Below are 16,832 nucleotides of genomic sequence, written 5' to 3'. Positions count from 1 at the left end.
GAGTGACTACCCTTGACATCAAGGCAGCATTTGACTGAGTATGGCATCAAGGAGCCCTAGCAAAACTAGAGTCAATGGGAATCAAGGGGAGAACTCTCCACTGGTTGTAGTCATACCTGGCAGAAAGGAAGATGGTTGTGGTTGTGCTCTATCATCTCAGTCCCAGGACATCACTGCAGGAGTTCCTCAGGGTAGTGTCCTAGGCCCAACCATCTTCAGCTGCTTCATCAATAACCTTCCCTCCATCATAAAGTCAGAAGTGGGGATGTTTGCTGCTGATTGCACAATGTTCAGCACCGTTCGTGACAACTCTGATACTGAAGCAACCTGTGTCCAGATGCAGCAAGACATGGACAACTTCCAAGCTTGGGCTGATGAGTGGCATGAATGTTACTTGCCACTTAAGTGCCAGGCAATGACCATCTCAAACGAGAGAATCTAACCATCTACCCTTGATGTTCAATGGCATTGCCATCGCTGAATCCCCCACTATCAACATCGTTAGGGTTGCCAGTGACCTAAAACTGAACTGGACCAGCCACATAAATGCTGTGGCTACAAGAGAAGGTCAGAGGCTAGGAATTCTGTGGCGAGTAACTTGCCTCCTATCTCCCAATGCTGGTCCACCATCTGCAAGGCACAAGTCAGGAGTTTGATGGAATACTTTCCACTTGTTTGGATGCATGGACCTCCAATAACACTCAAGAAGCTCGATACCATCCAGGACAGAGCTGCCCACTTGATTGGCACCCCATTCACAAACATTCACTCCCTTCACCATCAAAGCATAATGGCAGCAGTGTGTACCATCTACAAGATGCACGGCAGCAACTCACCAAGGCTTCTTTGACAGCACCTTCCAAACCCACGACCTCTACTTTCTGGAAGGACAAGGACAGCAGATGCATGGGAACACCATCGCCTGCAGGTTCCCCTCCAAGCCACACACCATCCTGACTTGGAACTATATCACTGTTCCTTCACTGTCACTGGGTCAAAATCGTGGACTTCCCTTCCTAACAGCACTGTAGGTGTACCTACATCTCAGGGACCGCAGGGGTTCAAGAAGACGGCTCACCACCACCTTCTCAAGGGCAGTTAGGGATGGGCGACACCCACATCCCACAAACGAATAAAAAAAATCCAGGATGGCCCTCAAATTGCATTCTCCATACATCGAGGGTTTCCTGCACTGACACTCCTTTGTACCTAATTTTTAAACAAATGTAGATGGTGTTCGCTGGAACTCCCACCAGCACCAAACCTTTGTAAGAATAAAAGTCTTATTTCACAAATGTATTAACTGTAGAAGCAAAACGTATGTCCAACTGCAAACATTCTTTTTTCCCTTCACAATCTCACCAAGAGCCAAATACGCAACTTCAAATACTGCTTAATATTGAAGTGATAAAATCAAGTCAATTAAAATAGTATTAAACTCAAAATACAGTAAAATATATCAATGAAAGTGTCAATATTTAAGTCCCAATTTTTCCCACTGTGGCTGAACTGCATGCTCTTTTGACCACCTGCACTCCCCGACTTATCACAATTCAAAGTTTGGGTGGCGCAGTGGTTAGCACCGCAGCCACACAGCTCCAGTGACCCGGGTTCAATTCTGGGTACTGCCTGTGCAGAGTTTGCAAGTTCTCCGTGTCTGCGTGGGTTTCCTCCGGGTGCTCCGGTTTCCTCCCACAGCCAAAAGACTTGCAGGTTGATAGGTAAATTGGCCATAATAAATTGCCCCTAGTATAGGTAGGTGGTAGGGGAATATGGGATTAGTGTAGGATTAGTATAAATGGGTGGTTGATGGTCGGCACAGACTCGGTGGGCCGAACGGCCTGTTTCAGTGCTGTAGCTCTAAATCTAAAAAAAAGTTTGGAATACTGGAGAATTGTGGAGTGGGGAGATAAGTTGATGAGGGCTATTCTTTTCTACTTTTAGTGAAAAATTACAGAATTAGTATTTGATGTTTTTTCTGTGCATTAGAAATTGTTAAAATTCCCAAATATTTACACTGCGCTGTAAAAGCCCAATTCGTCTGAAGACCAGTTTACCATTCAGGTTGTATGCATGTATTTCTGACTTGTTCGATTTATTTTTCATATTTTCTGCAGATTTTCAGGAGCCGTATGCAGTTGTTGTCCTTCTGGAAAAGGACTTAGTAGTTGTAGATCTTGGACAAAATGGGTAAGACTCGTGCTGGAACTGACGTTTGCAGTAATCTGGGCCAACATAATTGCAGTTCAGTTGAAATTAAAATCATTCAATCAAAGCACATACATATTCCTGCCATATCTGATCATCGCACCTTACAGTAACTTTTTAATCAGTAATGGCAGGATTGTAGATGATTGCTCCTCAAAAAGAGGTGCCTGACCGAGGTAACTTAAGGGCCTGAGGAAATGGGGACTCGAGCAAGGAGATGTCTTTTCGAGAAAAAAGTCATTTTTAACTTTAAATGGGAGTTAAATACAGAATACTTTAGAGCAATCAAAGGCCATTAGCTATCATATTCCTTTTTGGATATTAACCATATCCCGTGGTGCAATATACCCACTGTCTCACCATGACACTCAGCCCCACCTAACCTGCTGGCTTTTAACAAAAACATAACATCCAAACTGATGCAGCTCCTTCATTGCAGACTTTATCCTTGGTTGGGGGATTTTCCCAATTTTGAACAGCCGTATTTCATTATGATCATTTGACGTGATGGGTTTGATGTCACATTTCATGCAGCAATATGGACTTCATTTTCTACCCATTGTTCAGCTGAGAGCTGGATATTTTGATGTAACTGCCTCATAAGTGATCTTGGACTTTGTAGGCCTCACTGAAACTCGATAGAAATGGTTGGAACTGGGTACAATACCCATGTATTTTGTTAAAGGAATAATTAATGCAAAAAAAATGGTACACCTCAATCATCTGTGGGCAAATTCTTGACAATATGCTTCTTTCTAGCTTAACTGGGTGTTATGGGGTATTTACTGGGCACCCTGTTTTGTCCAATTCGTGACTTAAGTTAATTGACTCCTCCTACAATAGTAGGACTTTTCAGAAGTTAACTTTTTCCTTTTAATGAATAGTTTGTTGCCACTATTTATTTTAAAACTCGTTGATGCTTTTTTTTGTCTTCCAGCTATCCTATATTTGAGAACCCATACCCTTTGGATATACATGAATCGCCTGTTACCTGCTGCGAGTATTTTGCTGACTGCCCTGTTGACTTAATTCCTGCACTTTATTCTGTTGGGGCAAAGCAGAAACGGCAAGGATACAGTAAAAAGGTTTTGAATTTGTCTTTTGAAATGTAAAAGCCTCATAGTTTGTACTGCTCTACATTTCCCCTGTATTTTCAATCTCTCACACGCATGTTTAGAGTATCGTGTACCATTAAATTGTTCCTCTTGGGAGAATAGTGTCTCTCTGCTCACTGTGACCTCTTTGATCCTGCTGCTTATGTGAATAGGCACACCTCTGTACATTTCTGGTATTATTACTGTCATCTTCACAGTTCACATATTCAGAGCTTCTCTTCTTTGCTAAACGATTTGTTCCTAAAATTAGGTTGCTCTTTAAATTGTATGGCTTAAAATAGCATAGAACATTTACACCTAATCCATTTATGGCTTCCATTTGGAGAGAAAAAGGGTGTTTGAGCAATACATAGCTTCTTGGCAGATATCAATGACATAAGTTCTATAAGCAGGAACAGATATCTATCCTTGCAGCATTAATGCAATGACCATCTGTTGTGTCTCCAGCGCTTCATTTTACTTATCTCTTTTCGACATAATCATTTTTGTAACAAGCCTCTTATGCAGCACCTTATCAAATGGGGTGAATGGCCTCCTCCTGAGCTGCAGACTTCTATGATTACGTTTCAGTCATGGGTGTCTTCAGAGTAGTTTTATTTCTTGACTGAGATTTTGGGGACTCCAGCCCTCCTACCATGTTTGTAGATGTTTTATTTGTGTACTACTTGAAGATAGAGGGCAAAGCAGAGAATTTGAATGTTCCTGAAGATGCCAAGCTGTAATTGGGAAACTTAATTGTGGAGGAATTGACCTTTGCTAATCTCCTTTAAGCAAAGAGCTGGTTTGTAGAGATCCTCTTATTGAATCCTGTTTTATTTGATCCGTTGCTTATATTTGATCTTGTGTTTGGAAACAAAGCTGCCATTATTTATGCAGTTGGCTCTCCGAGGTCATAGGCAGTTATTGGTGAGAGATTTATGTAGGAGTGTAGCTCTCTTGCCCACTAAGACTACTCTAAATGGTTAGCTGAATTTCTGGATGGTATGATTGGTGGCAAGAGCATCTTATTCAAAAGAAAATATATTTTTGTGCCTATCATTTACTTTTATTACATTTTCTAGGAATGGCCCATCAACGGAGGTAATTGGGGTTTAGGCACTCAGAGCTACCCAGAGATAATTATTACAGGGTAAGTAAGGAACATTCTGTCTCTGTCAGTCTTGCTCAAGATATGCCTTACATTATCCTTTTAAGTTATATTAAGTATGTTGAGTACTATTCTGTCTTTTGAGTATAAAGCATACTTTTTTTTAAAAAAAAGGCCCGAAGCAGATAAGTTACATATATTTGTATGTTACTTGCAATCAGCTTGAGACCAATAAAAGTGTACATGGTATGTTGGTGATTATTCCATTGAAAAGTAAATCACGATATACCTTTATCAAATTAGTTTTCCTTGCATGATTGGAATGTAACTTCAAAAATTACTGAATCTATACAGCTTTCGCTGGTAAGGTTGAACCCAGCAAAGTTCAAAATCTATAGTCTTCAATTGTGAAAGAGTGACTGTGTATGAAATATATGATCAGACCTACCAATGTACTGTTCATGTTAGGAATATATGATTTGATAATGACAGAGGTTGTGGTATGAAATTATGCAATAGCAGACCACCTGTGGCATTACTTATTGTGAGTCTAAGGTGAAACCTATAGCAAGGGAATGCTCAGGTTGAGGGAGCAGTTCATGGCCAGTGAAATATTTGGAAATACATTTGTCAGAATCTCAGAATTGTTACAGCACAGTGCTATGACCGACCACTCTAGTCAAAGCCCCCAATCAAAATTTATGATTCTGATTGTGGTGGGAGAAACACACTGTTAATTCAATCCCGTCCCTTCACAGATTGCCTAACATATCATCTTAAACTTTCCAAATTAAAGAAAGATCCAGTCAAATTGTACCATGTATTAACCCCCCAAAGGAGGCTAACCAAACCAGGTGTCCTTAAATCAACAAATTAACTGTTTAATTAGGGAAACTAAATTCTTAAACACTACGAAGATATAAACAACATTTAAAATAGAAAAATTGGAGTTCTTGCAAATTTACACTTCCCGATGAACAATCCTCTGGTTAAAGTCCACGCGCAATCTTCCAGGGTCCGATGAGGAAAGGAAAACGGTCCAACACCCGGAGTTTCAAACTCCCCTTTCTTCCAGCGATGACTGCATCAACAGCTCGCAATCACTTTCAATAATGGCGCAGTGGTTAGCACTGTAGCCTCACAGCTCCAGGGACCCGGGTTCGATTCCGGGTACTGCCTGTGTGGAATTTGCAAGTTCTCCCTGTGTCTGCGTGGGTTTTCTCCGGGTGTTCCGGTTTCCTCCCACAAGCCAAAAGACTTGCAGGTTGATAGGTAAATTGGCCATTATAAATTGTCACTAGTATAGGTAGGTGGTAGGGAAATATAGGGACAGGTGGGGATGTTTGGTGGGAATATGGGATTAGTGCAGGATTAGTATAAATGGGTGGTTGATGTTCGGCACAGACTCGGTGGGCCGAAGGGCCTGTTTCAGTGCTGTATCTCTAATCTAAAATCTAATCTAATAGAATCAATCTGGCTTTAGAATTTTTGAGGGATGAAAGATTGTCACAGTCTAACTTTCCTTCCTTCATTTTAAGTTTTTAGAGATCTCTGTTTTGGCTTGATTTTTTAGAATTTTGAGAGAGAATAATAAATAAACAGACTAAATTCTCTTCCTTCAGTTTAAATGGGCAGAGAGCTCTTCTTTCAGGTGCGAACACACAGCTGTCTGTCTCTGTCCTCAGTTAGAACAGGCTGTTTGCACTATAAGCCAGTTCAAAATTAAATTGTAACAAATGTGTCTCTCGATGCTCAGTCTGAGTGGCTGTATCCAAGGTAACGAGAATGCACTCTTTGAATCGCAGTCTCTGGCTGTATCCAAGGCAACGAGAATGCATTCTTTGACTCAGTATTTAGAGCTTGCTGCCTTAAAGCAGTACAGCTCTTTTTCCAGCCTTAAAGGCACACTGCATTCTTCCCGAAAAGTTTTTTTTAAAATTTCAATATTTACCAGCAGAGCACTTAGCATATATGTCCGACCCGACTCGACCCGGACTCGGCCCGACCTAACCCGAGCCCGAAAGCCGTACCCTGAAGATGGGCCTGAACCCAACACGTGTCATCGGGTTCGGGTCAGGTAGCAGGCCTCTATGTGGCATCGCTTGATGCTGGAAAACCCTGTCCGGTGTAACAGAAGCTGATTTTTTTCATACCCTGGGTGTCAAAGGAATTTGACAGTATCCCTCCAACACATCTGTCTCTTTAAGACGCATTGTGTTGCCTACTCTGTCCATACAGTCCTTTAAATGAAAATTTGGGTAGGAGTCTGCTTTCTTTACCACAGTGACTTTTCTAGAGTCTATGCAAGTTTGAGCTAACCCACCAGGTTTAGTTATCAAGACCATCTGCGAATTCCAGCTGTCTGGACAAGGTTCAACTAAGTTGCCCTTCATCATGCATTCTACCTCTGCTTCCACTTGGCCCTGTCTGTCTAGACCCGAGTGACAAGGACGTTGTATTAAAGGAATCGTTCCCCTATACCCACATCATGTGTGGCTAAGATTGTACATCCTGGCTTATCCCTACAAACTTTTTGAAATGTTGTGAAAATCCTGGTTAGGACTTCACGCTGTTTTGCCTCCAAGTGTAAAAGCCTATTGTTTAATTTTCCTAGCCGTTCTGTATTTGCTAATCGGATAGGTGGAGATTCAATTGGAGAATTTCCTAAATCTACTTCTGCCTCATCCTCACTATCCTTTTCCTTCTCGATTACCTGACATACCTGCAGTGGCTTATCCTCTTCCCTGCAGCAGTATGGTTTGAGCATATTAATGTCTCACAACCGGTTGTTCTTCTGACGATCAGGGGTGTCAATCAAGTAATTACCTTACCCACTCTTTTGATTACTCTATATGGACCACTGACCCGCACTTTTAATGGTTCTCCCTGCAATGGTAACAACACTAATATTTCATCCCCTAGTTTTATGGTAGGTTGTGGTTTTCCCAACATTTGACAGGTGTGGCATGTTCGACAAAATTGTCTCACATCCTTTGTAAGACCTGGCCAGTAATAATGTTTGCTTATGTGTGATTTGGTCTTCCAAATTCCCCTATGTCCTGTAAAAGGAATGTCGTGTGCTAACCTTAATAATCCTTGTCAGTATTTTGGTGGTACCACTATCTGTTCAACAACTGTCCAGTCTTCATCGGCAGGCCTATGAGGTGCTCTCCATTTCCTCCTCAAAACCCCGTCTGCCATATAAATAGCCTTCTGGAACTCCTTTTGCCTCGGCTTCTGACAGAGCCGCTTGTGCCATTCGGTATATCTCTGGATCAGCTTGCTGTGCTGCAATGATAGACAATCTGTTAAACATCTCATTTGGATTATCTAAATCCCCAAATAAGATTTCACATGCTTGGCTATCCTATTTGTGGTGCCCCTTTTAGCTCCGACAATGGATTCTGTTTAGCCATTGCTCGGGTAACTACACACGCAGGAAATATTCCCGGAACTTGTTCCTGTAATTGCTTCATTTCCTTAATTTCACATGGTTCCTCTGTAACCATAGGAGAAACTGATACTTTTGATCCAACCAAATCATTTCCTACGAGTAGACCAATTCCCTTTACTGGTAAACTGTGGACAACACCTACAGTAACAATCCTAGATATTAAGTCACTCTCTCTCTAGGTGTACTTTATACAAAGGTATGGGTATACACTCCCTGCAAATTCCATTAACTAAAACTTTAGCGTTCAAGGCGCTCTCTGGTTGAAACCATATATCTTACCCCAGCAAGAGTGTTTGGGTTGCACCTGTGTCCCTGAGTATAATAGATTTTCCTGCCTCACTTACAGGATACAGAGTTACTCTCCCCTTTGACAAAAATTCATTATAACTCTCAGGTATTTTATTCTTAACCTCTGCACTCCTTTTAGCTTTAGTATCTGGTTTCACATTCACAGCTGTCGTTCAAGCTATAGCCTGGTCTGCTATGCTCTCAGTCAGGCTTTTCCTCTGCACTAACTTTGCATACCCCAGTAAGTCCTTTGGGTTTACCTCGCAATTTCCAGCACTCTGAACGAAGATGACCCGTTTTGTTGCAATGATAACACTTTGGGTTGCAAACCTCACTTCTACCCTCAGCACCTTCCTTTCTGACCTGAGGAGGTGATCCTGAAGCATTCCCAGCTGTTCCTTCTTGTCCCTGGCTACTTGCCTTCCTTTCATTCTCCCACTTTCTATCCTTCTGTGGTTTATGGGGGTGACGGACAAAATAGGTTAGCTTATTCACAAGCTCAAAATCATTAGCAATCTCTGCTGCTTGCCAAGCTTTCAAAACTTTCAGTTTATACATATGAGTTCTCACTACTGAAGGAATGGAATTTTTAAACTCTTCTAACAGAATCAATTCTCGAAGGTCCTCATATGTGGTTTCTATCTTTTATGCCCGTATCCAACGGTTAAAATTAATTTGCTTCACCCTCTCAAATTCTAAATATGTCTGCCCAGCCAATCTCTGTAAATTCCTAAACTTCTGACAGTAAACTTTAGGGACTAACTCATACACAGCGAGAGTAGCCTTTTTTGCCATCTCATTGTCTGCAGAAGTCTTTTTTCAGAAAGCATGGCATAAGCTTCATGAGCTCTGCCTACCAATCTGCCCTGAAGAAGCAGTGTCCAGCTTTCTTTCGGCCATTTCAGCTGTTTGGCTATTTTTTCAAAATATATGAAAAATGTCTCTACGTCCCTTTCCTCGAACTTAGGACAAGCCTGTATAAATTTAAACAACTTCTCGCTGGGTCCTGATCTAAATTCAGATTCTTCCTGACCCGAATTTTCCCTGGATTCAAGTCTACCCTTTTGTCTAAGTTCAATCTCTTTTAACTTAAATTCCCTCTCTTCTCTTTCACTTTCTCTCTGAAATGCTCTCTCTCTCTTTCCTCTTTTTCCAATTCAAGTTCTCTTAACTCTTTTTCTGCCTCAAGTGTTCTCGTTTCTAACGGAATCCTAGCGTATACCGCTTCATCACTATTGGACCTACTACCTTCATGTCTCTCATATTCCCTTCCTTGTTCCTCGTATTGCCTTTCATCTGTATCATCATCATCTTCTACTAATTCCAGATGTTCGGCTGTTATGTCAATTGTCTCTACTTTTTTAGCATCTGATTTCAAATCCAACCCCAATTTCGCTGCCAATTCTTTTAATTTGTTCTTCGTTAACGTTATCAAGTCATTCGGGGAAACATTCTGCTTTCCCAAAAGCTCTGCTCCAACCATTAATGCCATTGCAATGGTATAGACTGTACCTTATTATACAAGAGACCTGGCTCTCTTAATTTCTTTGTAATTGACATTAGATTTAGATCCCAACAATAGAGTTTCCAATTGATATGATCCCAGACTCGAGAGCAATTAATGTGATGCCAAACGCAAGACCCCAATTTAAATGTCAAATCAGAACGCGTATTTAATATGATTCCAAATGCGAGCCCCTCAGATGAGTCTGATTCTAATCCCAGACACGAGCCACCGATTTAAATATGATTCAACTGTGAGCGAGCCCCCAATTAAGGTATGATTCAAATCCCAGTCGAGAAACCAATTAATATGTGATTCAAATCTCGAGTGACCACCCAATTAATATGTTATGACCGACTGCTCCAGTCAGAGCCCCCAATCATAATGTACGATTCTGCATAACAGCAGAAGGAGGCCATTCAGCCCATCGTGTCTGCACTATTCTCGTGAATGTTTTCTGTTCTCTCTCCAGTGCCTTCACATCTTTCCTAAAGTGTGGTGACCAGAACTGGACGCAGTACTCCAGCTGAGGTCGATCTAGTGTCTTATACAGATTTAACATAACCTCCTTACTCTTATACTCTATGCCCCTATTAATAAAGCCCAGGATACTGTATGCTTTATTAACCACCTGCTTAATCTGTGCTGCCACCTTCAATGACTTATGCATATATACCCCCAGGTCCCTCTGTTCTTGCACCCCCTTTAGAGTTGTACCCTTTCTGTTATATTGTTGCTTCATGTTCTTCCTACCACATTTCTCTGCATTGAACTTCATCTGTCACTTGTATGCTGATTCCACCAACAAGTCTATATCCTTTTGAAGTTCTGCACCATCCTCCTCACAGTTCACCATTGTTAAAAGTTTTGTATCATCTGCAAACTTTGAAATTGTGCCCTGTACACCAAAGTTGAGCTCATTAATACATATCCGGAAGAGCAAGGGTCCTAGCAGTGACCCTGGGAACTCCACTACAAATCTTCTTCCAGCCCGAAGAACATCCATTAACCACTACCCCCCCTTTCCTGTCAGTCAGCCAATTTCGTATCCATGTTGCTACTGTCGTTTTTATTCCATGAGCTATAATTTTGCTCACAAGTCTGTTGTGCGGCACTGTATTAGATGCCTTTTGGAAGTTCATGTACACCACATCAACTGCATTGCCCTCATCAACCCTCTCTGTTCCCTCTTCAGCAAGTTAGTTAAACATGATTTTCCCTTAACAAATCTGTGCTGGCTTTCCTTAATTAACCCACATTTGTCCGTGTGACTTAATTTGGTCCTGAATATTGTTTCTAGAAGTTGCTTCTCCACTGAAGTTAAACTGGCCGGCCTGTAGATTCTGGGCTTATCCCGACATCCTTTTTTGAACAAGGGTGTAACAGTTGCAATTCTCCAGTCTTCTGGCACCACCCCTGAGTCTAAGGAAGACTGAAAAATTATGGCCAGTTCCTGTGCAATTTCCACTCTCACTTCCCTCAGTATCCTTGGATGCATCTCATCCAACCCTGGTGCTTTATCAACTTTAAATATAGACACCCTATCTAATACCGTCTCCTCATCAATTTTAAGTCCTTCTAGTGTATGAATTACCTCCTCTTTCACTGGGCCTGGGTAGCATCATCTTCCTTGGTAAAGAAAGATGCAAAAGTATTAATTAAATACCTCTGCTATTTCCCTTGTCTCCATGCGTAAATCCCCCTTTCGGTCCCTAATTGGCCCTACTCCACCTTTTACCACCCTTTACTATTTATATGCCTGTAGAAGACTTTGGGATTCCCTTTTATGTTAGCTGCCAATCTCTTTTCTTACTCTCTCTTTGCTTTTCTTATTTGCCTTTTCATTTCCCCTCTGAACCTTCTATATTCAGTCTGGTTCTCCACTGTATTATCTACCTTACATCTGTCATAAGCACACTTTTTCTTCTCTATCTCTTTTGTCATCCAGGGAGCTCTGGATTTATTTGCCCTACCTTTCCCCTTCAAGGGAATATACCTTGACTGTGCCCACACTATCTCTTTGAAGGTAGCCCATTGTTCAGCTACTGTGTTTCCTTCCAACCTTTTTGATTCCAATTTATTCAGCCCAGTCCATTCTACCCTTTGAAGTTGGGTTTCCTCCATTTAATTATTCTTAACTCTAGATTGTTCTTCGTTCTTTTCCATAACCAACCTAAACCTTATGATACAATGATCACTGTCCCCTAAATGTTCTGACATTTGATCCACTTGGCCTATCTCATTCCCAAGAACCAAGTCCAGCAGTGCCTCCCCTCTTGGACTGGAAGCACACTGTTATAGAAAATTTTCCTGAACACGCTTTAAGAACTCTTGCTCCTCTTTGCCCTTTACACGACTACTATCCCAGTCTACATTTAGATAATTAATGTCTCCCTGTATAACTACTCTATATTTCTTGCATCTCTCTGTAATTTCCTTGCAAACTTGTTCTTCTTCATTTCCACTAGTTGGTGGCCTATAGACTACACTGAACAATGTAATTGCACATTTTTTGTTCTTTAACTCTAGCCAAATAGATTCCATCCTTGACCCCTCAGGGATAATCCCCTCTCTCCAGCACAGCAATGCTCTCCTTAATCAATACTGCCACTCCTCCCCCTTTTTTGTCTTTCCTGAACACCTTGTATCCTGGAATATTTCACACCCAGTCCTGCTCTTCTTTGACCCAGGTCTGTTATAGCCATAACATCATATTTCCACATGTCAATCTGTGCCTGTAACTCACCAATCTTATTAATAACACTCTGTGCATTCACATACATGCACATTAACCCTGATTTAAACTTCATTATGTTTTCCCTTATTCTGACCCCATCTAATAATTTACTACTGCCTACTCTAGTGCTATCTATCTTATAGTATTCTGTGCACCTTGGTACTCCTCTCTGATATTTTCTCCTAGTTCCCACACCCTTGCCAAGTTAGTTTAAACCCTCCCCAATAGCACTAGCAAACCGCCTTGCAAGGAAATTTGGCCCAGCTCTGTTCAGGTGCACCCTGTCTGGCCCATACAGGTTCTACCTTCTCTAGAACTGGTCCCAGTGTCTCAGGAATCTAAAGCCCTCCCTCCTGCACCATATTTCTAGCCATGCATTCATCTGCACGGTTCTCCTAGTTCTATATTTACTTGTGCATGGTACTGAGAGTAATCCAAAGATTGCTACTTTTGAGATCCTGTTTGTTAATTTCTTACCTAAGTCACTAAACTCTTTCTGCAGGACCACATCCCTCTTCCTACCGATGTCATTGGTAGCAATGTGGACCATGACAGCTGGCTGTTCGGCCTCCCCCCTCAGGGTGCTTTTCAGCTGTTCAGTAGCATCCTTGACCCTGGTACCAGGGACGCAACACACCATCCTGGATTCGCATCTGCTGCCTCAGAAACGTCTGTCTGTTCCTCTGACTATCAAATCTCCTATCACTGTTGCTCTTCCAGTATTCTTTGTGCCCCCCTGTGCAGCTGAGCCAGCTGTGATACCATGGTCTCGTTTAAATAAGATAAATAGGAAATAATCACCAGCTAGTCACCTACCTGCTTCCCTGTGATTTTTTCTTTCCGAATTTTTCTTTTCGAATGCTGGCTCTGAACCTACAGACTAGCGGCAGCTAACTCTGCTCTGCTCCTGCTATTTCCCACTGGTCAGTAAACTCTCGCTTTCTCTCTCGGTCTTGGCTCTGGTTGCACTTCCCCAGATGAACCATCACTTCCCTCAGTATTCAAAACTGAATACCAGTTGGAGGGTTAGATGCATTCAGGGGTCTCCTGCATTACCTGCCTGTTTCTTCTTGACTGTCTGGCAGTCACCCATTCCCTCGCTGCCTGCATACTCTTAAGCTGCGGGGTGACCACATCTATAAATGTGCTATCCACAAAGCTGTCAACCTCACTGATGCTCTGCAGTGATGCCAACTGTTGCTCAAGTTCTGAAACTCGGAGCTGAAACTGCTGCAACTAACGACACTTCCTGAACATATGGTACCTAGGACACGAGAAGTGTCCTGGAGTTCTGTCGTGGCACAGTGTGCGCTGTAAAGGTTGGAGCAGCCCTGCCATTTCTCTGTTAGTTAATAACCTTGCTACTATTAATAAACCTTCCTTATTACTACTAATAAACCTTTACTAATACTAATAAACCTTACTGCTAGTAATAAATCTTACTAATGCTAATAAACCTTATTATATTAGTAATACCTCATACATCTTACTAGTAGTAATCAACCTTGCTTTTAAAAAAAGAAAGATAAGACTCATCAGTTTATTCCCTAGTTTAGCTAAGATAAATAAATACTCACCAACCAGTCGCTTACCTGCTTGTCAGACCTCGATTTTTCTTTCCAAGCGCCGGCTCTGAACCTACAGACGGGTAGCGGCTAGTCCCACTCTGCTCCTGCTGTTTCCCTGTCTGTGAACTCTCGCGCTCTCTCCTAGGCTCTTCATGCTCCGCTCCCGCTGTTTCCTGCAGCACTCTCTGGTGTGCTCTCCTGGGCTCCTCTTTCCCCCCGCTCTGCTCCCATTGTTCCCCGTCGCTCTCAGAGATATGCCCAGAGACTGAAATTTTTTTGTGTTTTTTCTGGGGAACTTTAAGCCAATAAGCCACAGACTTATATACAGCAGTACAAAAATATCTCTGGGGCATTGCACAAGGGTAGTTTGGGGTACACAGTATGGATTTGGTGTTTGCCAAGATCCCGTTGCAGCCTAAACATGGCAGAAGTTCACCCATCACTCTGTAATACAGCCACTTTACTGGAGCGATATATTATGTGACTGAAGCAAGGTAATGTTGTTACATACCTTATTGATAGTGAAAAATGGTGGCTTTGTGTATAATATTTGTACTACTATTTCACTTTGTTCACTTGAGTTACAACTAAGCTTGTTCTTCCCTTGCTAAAACCTCTTGTTTGTAATTATTTTTATATGTAACTTAGCTCAACCTCCAAAATTGATTTAAAGCATTCCCCTCTTGGGTGCATTCTTCCTTTTTCCCAGTTATTTATATGATTGCACATAAAAGATATATTTTCATCCCCTTACTACCCAGGGTGAATTTACAGTTATTGAATTTTTTCTTGGTGTAGAGCGCCCACCTTTCCTCTGCTCTTCCATTTGTAAGACAAATCAAAGGAATGAAGGATGAACTCAGCTAACTAGATATTTTGCTGAAATATATTTGTTGATAAATACATATCCAGGAGGGAAAAGTGAACTCTGAAGGAACAGTTATCAAAATCGATGAATGTCATTTAAAATGGGAATAAGGAAGGGAAAACAAATTGCTGGACGACAAGGAAATGGAGCAAGGACACCGAAGGAAGTTAGGAATTTTTAGCTCTTCTGCCACCTTAACAGTTTCACATTTCGGCCTTTTCATTCTCTCCCAGGATTCAGTGCTAAACTTAATTGGCTCACCTCCTTTCATTTTTAGTTCGTAGCAGTCTCCTCTCTCATCTATGCGCAGCAGCTTGGCTCGCCAGGTAGCACTGTCACCTCTGAGTCGTAAAGTTGTGGGTTCAAGCCCAACTTCGACATATGAGCACACATTTCAAACTGACACTTGACCGAGGCAGTGCTGCATTGTCAGAGGTGCTGTTTGAAATGTCATCTGCCAGTCTTTTGCTGTATTGAGTTAATAATCCTTGAAGAAAAGCAGGGTATTCTCTTGGTCACCTGATTTTCCCTTAAAAGCTTCTGAGTTGTTTGAGAGATTTAAAGAAAAATGTTATTTCAGTATAAGAGCAATAAAAGTAATTAGAAAGGAGGTTAGAGCTCTAGGGTGTAAGTGGGGGTCACCTTCGTACAGCACCATATGCGCTTGAAGGTGGGGAGTGTATTTAAAAGCAACAAGGCTGCCTTCGGCAAATGCAGTCCAATAGCCTAACATCAGTAATGAGAAAAACAGAATCAATTGTAAGAGCAGGGTGGAGGAGTCAATGAAACCGCCAACGTTGATTTGAAAGGTGAAGCAGGAGGCTAAGAAACCTCTTCTAGTTTAGAAATGTTGCAAAGTTGATATTATGTGGGTTATTTATTTTTTCAGAAGACCTTTGGCAAAGCCTTGCATGAATAATTCTAATTGAACTAAAAGCCGCCAGAATCCATATTACAGAATCAGAGTTGTTACAGTGCAGAAGGAGGTCATTCAGCCCATCATGTCCACACCGGCTCTCCGAATGAGCAATTCACTTAGAGCCATTCCCCTGCCTTCTCTCCGTAACCCTGCACATTCTTCCTTTGCAGATAACAGTCTTATTCCCTTTTGAATGCTTCAGTTGTATTTGCCTGCACCCCACACACAGGCAGCGCATTTCTGAACTTAACCACTCGCTGTATGAATAAATTTTTCTGCATGTCGCTTCTGCTTCTTTTACCAGTTACTTTAAATCTGTGCCCTCTCGTTTTCAGTCGTTTCATGCATTGAAACTGTTTCTCTACTCTTTACAGATCCCCCATGATTTTGAATACCTCTATTAAATCTCTTCTCAGCCTTCTTTTCTCCAAGGAAAACAGTCCTAACTTCTCCAACTTAGCTTCATAACTGAAGTTCCTCATCCCTGGAACCATTGTCATGAATCTTTCCTGTGCTCTCTCTCCAATGCCTTCACAGTCTTCCGAAAGTGTGGCGCCCAGAATTGGGCGCAATACTCTAGCTAAGGTCAAACTAGTGTCTTATACAAGTTCAACATAACCTTCTTGCTCTTGTACTCTATGCCCAGGATACAGTATGCTTTATTAACTGCTCTCTCAGCCTGTCCTGCCACCTTCAGTGACTTACGCACATATGCCCCCAGGTCCCTCTGCTCCTGCACCCCCTTTAGAGTTGTACCCTTTATTTTATATTGTCTCTCCATGTTCTTCTTACCAAAATGAATAACTTCACATTTCTCCACATTGAACTTCATCTGCCACTTGTCCGCCCATTCCACCAACTTGTCTATGTCCTTTTGAAGTTCTACACTATCCTCCTCACAGTTCACAATGCTTCCAAGTTTCATATCATCTGCAAACTTTAAAACTGTGCCCTGTACACCAAGGTCTAAGTCATTAATATATATCAGGAAAAGCAAGGGTCCCAACACTGACCCTGGGGAACTCCACTACAAACCTTCTTCCAGCCTGAAAAACATCCATTAACCACTCCTCTGTTTCCTGTC

At 41.8% G+C, this 16,832-nt stretch overlaps 1 protein-coding gene across 4 annotated transcripts in view; it reads left to right on the top strand.

Moving 5' to 3' along the window:
* Positions 1-16,832, top strand: part of stxbp5a (syntaxin binding protein 5a (tomosyn)) — a 216,033-nt gene that overhangs the window by 111,033 nt on the left and 88,168 nt on the right. For all 4 annotated transcript variants that reach the window (XM_068044510.1, XM_068044511.1, XM_068044509.1 and 1 more), the window contains exons 11-13: positions 2,118-2,190; positions 3,146-3,293; positions 4,385-4,452. In XM_068044510.1, coding sequence (XP_067900611.1) covers positions 2,118-2,190; positions 3,146-3,293; positions 4,385-4,452 — 289 coding nt within the window. The remainder of the gene's footprint in view (positions 1-2,117; positions 2,191-3,145; positions 3,294-4,384; positions 4,453-16,832) is intronic.

Source organism: Heterodontus francisci, chromosome 13, assembly GCF_036365525.1.
Source record: "Heterodontus francisci isolate sHetFra1 chromosome 13, sHetFra1.hap1, whole genome shotgun sequence".
Lineage (NCBI taxonomy): Eukaryota > Metazoa > Chordata > Chondrichthyes > Heterodontiformes > Heterodontidae > Heterodontus > Heterodontus francisci.
This window is presented reverse-complemented; position numbering and strand designations above follow the sequence as displayed.